General features: G+C 39.4%; 2 protein-coding genes and 1 long non-coding RNA gene across 6 annotated transcripts in view; 1 reads left to right on the forward strand and 2 right to left on the reverse strand.

The window, feature by feature from the left end:
• Positions 1–8,504, forward strand: part of LOC117954472 — a 21,955-nt gene continuing 13,451 nt past the window's right edge. The window contains exon 1 of the long non-coding RNA XR_004658827.1: positions 1–89. This is a non-coding gene — a long non-coding RNA (uncharacterized LOC117954472). The remainder of the gene's footprint in view (positions 90–8,504) is intronic.
• fcer1gl (Fc receptor, IgE, high affinity I, gamma polypeptide like) lies at positions 1,279–3,593 on the reverse strand. 2 transcript variants are annotated; one of them, XM_034888311.1, is made up of 5 exons: positions 3,397–3,593; positions 3,152–3,243; positions 2,635–2,673; positions 1,740–1,851; positions 1,279–1,551 (listed from the first exon to the last, which is right to left on the reverse strand). In XM_034888311.1, the coding sequence occupies exons 1-4, from the start codon at positions 3,449–3,451 to the stop codon at positions 1,753–1,755; spliced, it is 285 nt and encodes a 94-aa protein (XP_034744202.1). In that variant the 5' UTR covers positions 3,452–3,593; the 3' UTR covers positions 1,279–1,551; positions 1,740–1,752. The 2 variants fall into 2 exon arrangements, with proteins under 2 accessions (XP_034744202.1, XP_034744203.1); XM_034888312.1 differs by having other exon boundaries at positions 1,822–1,851; positions 3,397–3,582.
• LOC117954470 (vang-like protein 2) overlaps positions 4,041–8,504 on the reverse strand; it is a 20,742-nt gene continuing 16,278 nt past the window's right edge. For all 3 annotated transcript variants that reach the window (XM_034888308.1, XM_034888310.1, XM_034888307.1), the window contains exons 6-8: positions 7,909–8,044; positions 7,097–7,340; positions 4,041–6,515 (exon numbers count right to left, since the gene is read on the reverse strand). In XM_034888308.1, coding sequence (XP_034744199.1) covers positions 6,255–6,515; positions 7,097–7,340; positions 7,909–8,044 — 641 coding nt within the window. In that variant the 3' untranslated portion in view covers positions 4,041–6,254. The remainder of the gene's footprint in view (positions 6,516–7,096; positions 7,341–7,908; positions 8,045–8,504) is intronic.

Consider the following 8,504-nt stretch of genomic DNA (forward strand, 5'->3'; position numbering starts at 1 on the left):
AGTACACAGCCACAGAGTGCACACACTCTTATGAATCTGTTTTGAATACATTCCCAGTCATGTTTCTCCGTAAATAAGTGGCTGAGACGGTGGTTGAAGCTCGGCGGTCACACACAGAGAAACAAACGGGCTGAAAGATTGGGATTGCCTTCTGGTGCTGTTTTATTTCTCTGCTATGAACAAGCATTTATTAGACTGAATTCCCCCCTCGAGTCTGGTTAATTATGTCTGTTTAGAGGACCAAATTTTTGTGTTAAATTTCCCTCCCGAAATTGAGATAATTTGACACAAATCACGTGTAATTGTAGAAATCTATAACATTTAAAAACAGTTGTTCAGATTTTATTTGGGTATTTGAAAGCTTGATTGATAGATTACATCAATCAGATGTTTCCCTTAAAGAAATGTTGTGTTGCAAACACTGAAATAGGATGATTCTTGATTGATTGATAATAATGTGATATAATTCTGTGAAAACCCTTGAGTATCTGGTCATTTCTCAAGTCCAAATCTGTTTATTAATTAAAATGTAGGTAATAAGTAGGGTTTAGTTGATCCTTTCCTATTGGTCCCTTGTCTCGTGTCTGTCTGTGTGTGTGTATTGGTTTATGTGTGTGATTGTGTGTGTCTGTTTCTGCGTGTGTTGTTTGGTCTCCCTCCCTCCCTTCTTTCCTCTTTTTATTTATTTATTTATTAACTTTTTATTTATTTTGCTGACCCCGGGACGCGTTCTCTGTCTGTATTGGGAATTGTTTGTAATTTTTTGTCACCGTTTCTTAGATACATAAATACAAATAAAAATGTGATCGCAAAAAAGTAGCATTCAGTCGATTAAACAATTAGTTTATCAATAGAAAACGTATTTTAAAAGCCCAAAATGGCTTGTTTTAGCTTCTTCCTTGGGAAAATCTGCAGATTTTCTCTGTTTTGTATAATTTCTAAGTTATTGTCTTTGTTTTGGACTGTTGGTCAGACAAAGAAAGACATTTGAAGACGTCACTTTAGGCTTTAGAAACTTTTTAAGAGCTTAATTCCTTAATTCCTACAAAACCTTGAAAAAGCAATAATAATCAAATTATTTGATATTAAAATGAATCATTAAAGAGTTGTAACACATTTCATGTTTTTTCTTTCTTTTCACAGTTTTTTTTCTTTTACACAGCAAAGTAAAAAGACTTCTTAGTTCATCCAAAGAAAAAGGAACACCTGAACAGAAAGAAAAGGCCCATAGGAACTATTCTTTTCAACTACAACCAGTGAAAACCCTCGGACACAGCCTTTATTAGTGAATTGTTCAATTCATTTAGTTGTATCATGTCACACGTGCAAAGTTTAGAAATGGGAGTAGTATTTTTTACAAAAAGAAAAGGGAGAAAAGTCATGTATAGAAACTCATGCAACTTAATATACAGTATAAAGCTTGGAGAGATTTGACACTGCGTTTGTGTGCTCAGCGTCCTCTCTGCACCCGGCCCTCTTCCACCATCAGACGATGGGCTTTTTGTCCATTTTGATGGTCTCGTAGGTATCGGTGCTGTGAGAGGTTAGACCCTGCAGGACACAGACATGATGCTAGTGAGAAGTAACAAATACCTGATGCAAAAAGTCTAAAAAAGTGTATATAAATATATATATATATATATATATATATATATACACACATTTCTACAAAACAATGTCTAAGTGTGGTGTTTCTTTACTGACAGATAGGTGAGTAAAAAAACAAAAAGTTCCTTTACCATTCGCTGTGCGTTAAGCTGTCACTTTTCCTTCAAGTGCCTTTTTAAATGTCTTTTTAATCATTACAATGAGAACTCTCACCGCATAGATGCCTCCCTCAGCGGGCTGCTTCTGTGGGACAGAAACAGTTCAAAGGAATTATCATAAGAGTGCTGGAAGTAACAATCCTCTTAAACACAACAGAGACATTGCTGTTATGTGAAATATCCAGTTCCTCTTTTGAGCCATTGGGCCACTGGTGGAATGTAACTAAGTACATTTACTCAATTACAGTACTTAAGTAGCCTGCACATGTTGAGGTACTTGTACTTTAGTTGAGTCTTTTCTTTTCATGCCACTTTCTATTTTAACGCCGCTACATTTCAGAGAGAAATATTGTACCTTTTACTTTAATTACATTTATCTGACACATTTAGTTCATTTACAAATTACTTTAAATACTTTGAGTATATGTTCCTCACATACTTTTACTTAAGTAACATTTTCAATACAGGACTTTTAAAGGATCTGAAAACCTGTTCCACCGCTGCATTTGGGTGTAGATACTTTTATTGATTCTAAGCTTTGATAATCAAGAATAAATTGCCATTTGTATGCATAGGGTACACCAATTAACAGGAAGTAGGATCTGACACATTTGTTTTGTGTGAAGTAACACAGGGAAACTGTGACTGTGTACAGTGTATAAATAATGTAGGTTGGTGGTCAGCTCAAGCTTACAGGAAATGATAGACTGGGGTTTAAAGCAGAACTACTGCTTTGTGGGCAAAAAAAAAAAAAAAAAAAAGGAGCCAAAGCATTTGAAAACCATTTTCGCAGCACATTTCACAAAATCATACCCATCTTATTTTTGGGGTTTTAGTTTTTCACAATAATATAGAACTTCAATTTTACCTCAGGGGGGTCGGCAGGCGTTTTGTTGGCTGGACCCATCTGTCAAAAATAAATAAAGAATAAATAAATCATAAAGTACACAACAGAGCGATTCACATCTTATTTGTCAGCAGGTGTAAATTAGACTTCAGTGTGTGAGCTGTGGCTGATAAAAGGGCTGAAATATTCAAGATGTAGAGTTAGCTTCCAAAAATGAGCCGACGGTTGAAAAAAAAGCTGTCAGATACATTAAAGTCAAAAATATGAACAAGGAAAAATATACAGAGCTAGGATCATTTTACGACAGAATAATCTATGTTTTTTTTTAAGCTGGTGGAGCATTTTGACGTCTTTTGCCACTTAAAATATAAAAACACCTTTGAACAAAAGTCTTCAAATGTTATGATGATTACATGATGGTCAGCTTTAGAACTCTAAAGAACGTTCACACGAGCACAAGAAACAGTGTGGACTCTCGAACAAACATCATGGTAGTGTGTGTGTGTGTGTGTGTGTATGTTGTTCCAGTTTATCTTACCCTCAGTCTGCAGTATAACACGGTGAGAATGATGCCGTAAAGGATGAGAATCCCATCCAGGATGAAACATATGTTCATGGCTCCAACGGCCTCTGCTCACAGAAAAACACATCACCCTCATCAGTCCCCATCATCACGCCAAGCACAATCGTAGATTAATCCATCTACTGTCTAACTTAGAATTTGCATTGCTACAGGTATCTTAAAAAAATGCCCCCCCCCCATAACATTTCCTTAATCCTCACCGGTGCAGGTGGGAAAGATAATCAGAAAGGTAGCGAAGAGCATTGCGTGTGCCATCTTACCGACTGGGCTAGATAAAATAAAGGATCTGTTTTGATGCTCCCTTGCCGGCTGACAGCGAGATCTCTTTAAAAAAAAAAAAAAAAATGAAAAAAGCCCTCTGATGTGAGCTCTGTGAGCAGCAGCAAACAGGAAGTCCGGGGCTCTGTCCGTTTTTTTTTCAAAATGTGAAACCACACGCCTCCCACACTGCCATCCTCCCTTCACAGAAGTTCCTCTTAAGGTATTGTGAAAAAAACACGCAGCCTATCTTTGGTTGAAAATTGCTCAAATCCAGTGCCAACACCATTAAATGAGAACAGACAACTTTAAAAAGAAAACCGAATCGGTCCATGTCTCAAAACCACAAATATGCAAAAATGGTCATTTTGTTCATATAGGCCTACATGTCCTAATGCATGTCCTTCCTCTTTTTCAGACTTAAGTCATTTTTAAAAGATAGCTTTCCTTACATCAACATCCTACGCTACAAAATAAGCCACAACAAAAAGAAGCCTTATAAGGAATAATTGGTTTAATAATGGAAAAGGTCTATCACACTAAACAAGCTACAGTTACCAAAAAGGAAGAAAATACAAGACAAATCTACAAGCCACTTGTTTTAAGAATGTGAAAACATTTGGAAAATTGCATCGTCATAACTTAGGCACCTTTCAAAATGAGAGGAAACAAGTTATTATAAAAAGGTTTTGGAGCCCGAAATGACTCTAGCATGCTTGTTTTTTTAATAGAAACATGAGCCTTTTGAACCACTCTGATGAAATGCCATACGTAATGGCCCGGGTATTTGGTATCTTTTTTTTTTAGAAATGTAAAATGGCTTTTAAAACCATATTTTCACCAGAAAGAAAAGCAAACTGTCAGTCAAACTGTAGGTAGATGCAATATATCGGCTCAAGCGTCTACATCAGGCAAGTTTCGGCTTTCCAGTTTCAGGACCTGGAGGAGGATTCAGTGAGGACAGATGTGCCCCATCGCTGGTCCTCCACATGTGGAGAGTAAGGCTGTGGGATGGAGGCAGCGTTTTCACTGTGCTTGTTTCAGCTTGTGGCACAAGGCGAAGTGGTGATGCTAATGCTGCTGCTGCAGAGGGGAGTTACAATCACACGTCTGGTTTCGGATTCTTGTTGAAATTCCAATTCTTTTTTAAATTCATTTAAAAATAAATTTAAAAAAAAGCAGATGTTGGTTCGTAGTTTAACTACAGCTTCCTGAACTGACTTCCTTAATGTGTACATTGTTAAAATAGAACCTGACCCAAGGGCGTAGGTTTAGCAAATCTACCTTATCTAAATATTGCATGGGGGACACATACCCTGCACCCTGACTTTTCAACTTGATGAGTCATTTTTTTTCCTCCTTTTTTAATCTGATAAAACATATTGCATGCACACCTGGCTGACATCGAATCCCAATGAACTGCAGACCAGCTCCAGATGTTTTTAGTTCGGCATTTACACTATGCATTAAAAGATAAGTCTGGAGATAATCTTTACTTTTCTCATTCTCAATGAATCCCATTAAAAGACAAAAAAAACAATGAATTGTTCCTCTTAACCTCCTAAGTATAGCCTGTGTAGCCAAAGCCTGAGATACAGTAAAACCATAAAGAACGCATCAGTGAGCCACAGCGCTGCACTGGGCAACATGTTGCTTCATTACAGGAACATGGCCACTGTGGTTAATTTGAGTTAATCTCATATACACTTCCTGGAGATACAAATACTCAACAGCAAAAATTAGTCATCTTATTAAAATAGTGCCCTGGACATGCATCATTTCCTTGTTTTATTTGTGTTCGTGCCCAGCTGTTTAGGGAAATTATTGAGTCTTTTTTTAATTAAATTGTATGCTTTTTTTTTTTAAGAATGGACTTCAGACTTCCAGACAGGGTAGGGAAGTCAGGAAGTATCAAAACACATTCTAACACACTGCTGGATTTCTGGGATTTTAATGGGATTTGTTGACAATAAAGAAAATTCAGAATTATACTCAAGGCTTATGCTTTAACATCCTTATCCAGGTAAAATAAGCATATACAGATTGCAGAATTATAACATGGGGTCCTTGTGTTAGTCTTCAGTCTCGCTTTAACTGTATAACGACTAGTCAACATGCCAGTGTAGAATAAAACAAAACCTGCTTATTTAGACAATCATGAATTGTTGAGTAGAACTTGAGTAGTTTAGGAATGTACTTCCATTTTTCTTTACAGTCTGATATAGAAGAACTTTTGGCCTTTAGGCCACTGAAAAGCCACGTGTTAATTCAAAGCACATAATGCTACATTCTGTGAGTAAAAAATCAAAATAGAAAGTCACACCTTTTGATATAAAAAACAGTCAACGTCATTTGAAACAAAAAAATCCACTTAGAGGAAACCAAAGGGCAGTGGTACACCAGCGCTGCTGTCAGAGCTGAGCTCCAGGTAGTCTGTGTTTAATAAGAAAGAGGAAGTGACATATGATGTAATCCCCCTCATCTGGCGTTCATGTGTTGTGTCAGCAGTCCAGTGGTTACAGCAACAGAGGGAGCAAAAAGAGAAAAAGTCCCCCCTCTTTCTACAAAGACAAAGATTTTACAGCACAGGAAAAGAAAGAAAAGGTCAAGGCATCCGTTTGATTCCAGGTTTGAACAATCGTTGAGCTGATCCCAGTTTGATATCAGAGCATCTGTGATGATCATGGAACAGGAGGAGGATGATTGGACGGGGGAGCGGGTCACATGGCCTCCCACATGTCCCGTCCACATCCAGCAGGAGCAAGCACCTAGAGAGGACAGCGTGGTTGGGGGGGTGCCTTCACACAGAGGTCTCAGACTGCAGCCTCATGACGAACTTGTGGCTCTTTGGATCGATGAACTCCTCCCCGAGCCGCAAGAAGGGGAGCGGAGTCACCGTGACGACCAGGGAAAAGTCCAGTCGTCGCAGAGAGAAGACCAGACCCTGGCGCAGGGCCGAGGTCACCGGCTCCTCGCTCACTAAGGTCCACTGGCGCCCCCTGCCGTTCTGCTGCTGGTACTGCATGGTGGGGCCCGGGGAGAGGTACCGCTCCAGGAACGCCTGACAGGGACCAGGTAGCAGGTTAGTTACCATGGAAAACACTGGAAAACAGCAGCTGTGGCTCGCTCGCTCACTTGCTCGCTCACTCACTCACTCACTCATTCCCTCCCTAACGCTTGCATATGAAGTGCTTATTAAACTGGGAATTATATAGGGAATGACCAAATGAGATTTCAGATAATACATTTAAAAATATTATTGTGGCATACGGGAGTAAAATGTAGGATACAGGTATGCTCCAATTAGCTGTGCATTGTGGGTATTTTATAGTGGATTATATACTGAATGAAATGAACCGCTGAGAATTTGACATGCTATATAGTGCACTATTTTCATTGCATATACTGTATATTCTTTGCAAGTTCTGCACTCTCATGCAGTTGACAGTTATTTTGTATGTATATATATTTGGTTTGTTTTTTTATTAATTGATTATTTCATATTAGTTTGTTTATGTACGCAACTTTCACCCTGGCAAATTCCAAATGAGTGTACTTATTGTGGCAATAGGGAACAGTTTCAAACACAGCTGATTCTTGAGTTGCCGTGTTAAACTAGTTTTAAGGGATCAATTCTTTTACCCTGGGCGTCATGTTGTGTGTGATGCAGAACTGCAGGTGTGTGAGGATGCTCTCCATGCTGTGGAAGGCCTGCTGTCGCGTGGTTCTCAGGTATTTCTGCATGGCTCGCGCCATCGGGGCGAAGATGGCTTGAGCCGCCTCCCGAGGATCCATCACCTCCCTCGGGTGTTTGGGGGACGAGGCGACCTCGTCTTCCTGGAGACGCTTGATGTGTGTGAAGGCCTCTTCCACCGCCACGACCAACCTATAGAGGGTGGAGAAAAAGCAACGTTACAGACATAGCAGCTACGCGGTTATTTCTCAAAGAGACCTCTAGCTACCATTAGACTAGCTAGCTTTCCCTTGAGAATCTGTACTGTCTGTGCTGTGTGGCAGACAGGCCCAAACATCACCCAGGAGATCCTCAGCAAACTGAGGAACTGTGTAATTGCAGTCTCTTTATAATTAACAAATAGCTAGTAAGTACAATGAAGATAAGTGAGAGCCAGTGCCTCTTTACACACGTGACAATGCAGCTTCAAAGCAATCAAATGTACTAAAGCTCAATTCAAACTGAAGCTGTCATACACAAATACACAAGTTGACCTGCTGTTGACACCTTGTGTGGCTGGGTAGAGCCCAAACATACAGTAAAATCTTCAATTTGAGAGTGTTGTCTGATTAGAATATATATCTGCCAGTATTCATTTTTTAATACAAAACATACAACACATAGTTTTTTGAAGAGGCTCCTTCAACCAATCACACATCCCAGTGAATCTGCTGCTGTCAGATCCCAGCAGGTGTTTATAAGTAAGGCGTGTGTATCTGACCTGGCCTTGCGTTTGCGGACCCTGCGGTCCATCTCGGCCTCCTCGTAGTAGAACTCGTTGTGGGAGTTGTCTCTCCGGCGGGCGGCAGCTGCTATCATGGCCCGGGACTGGCCCGTTGAGTTATTGGTGGTGCTTTCTACAAGACAACACATGCAGAGGGGGGTAGGGGGGAGATTAGCAGATTACATTTCAGGTATTTAGCTCATGCTCATATTCAAGTAAATGAGAAAGCAAAATAACAGTTTGACATTGGAGTTTCACATCTAAGGTTAAAGGGCCGTCCACACCAAGATCAATGACTATAAACATGAATATAACTATTAAGTTCATTTTGCTTTGCATTGTCCATATTATGTCACAAAGTTGAAGTAGAAGAGATGAGGCATGATATAGATCTGTTATTGTGGGGTTTTTTTAAACGTTTTTATTTGCAGACTTTTGGAGAACAAGCATGGGTTGAAAGACAGACGGCTTTGTATCGATGATTCTGTGCCTGCAAGTGGCATTCCCTTTTTTATTTATTTATTTAATTTTCCATGGCTTTTTTTATGTATGAAATGTTAAGTTTTACTTGGACAATTTATGGCTTACATTAT

Source organism: Etheostoma cragini, chromosome 12, assembly GCF_013103735.1.
Source record: "Etheostoma cragini isolate CJK2018 chromosome 12, CSU_Ecrag_1.0, whole genome shotgun sequence".
In the NCBI taxonomy this organism is placed as follows: Eukaryota; Metazoa; Chordata; class Actinopteri; order Perciformes; family Percidae; genus Etheostoma; species Etheostoma cragini.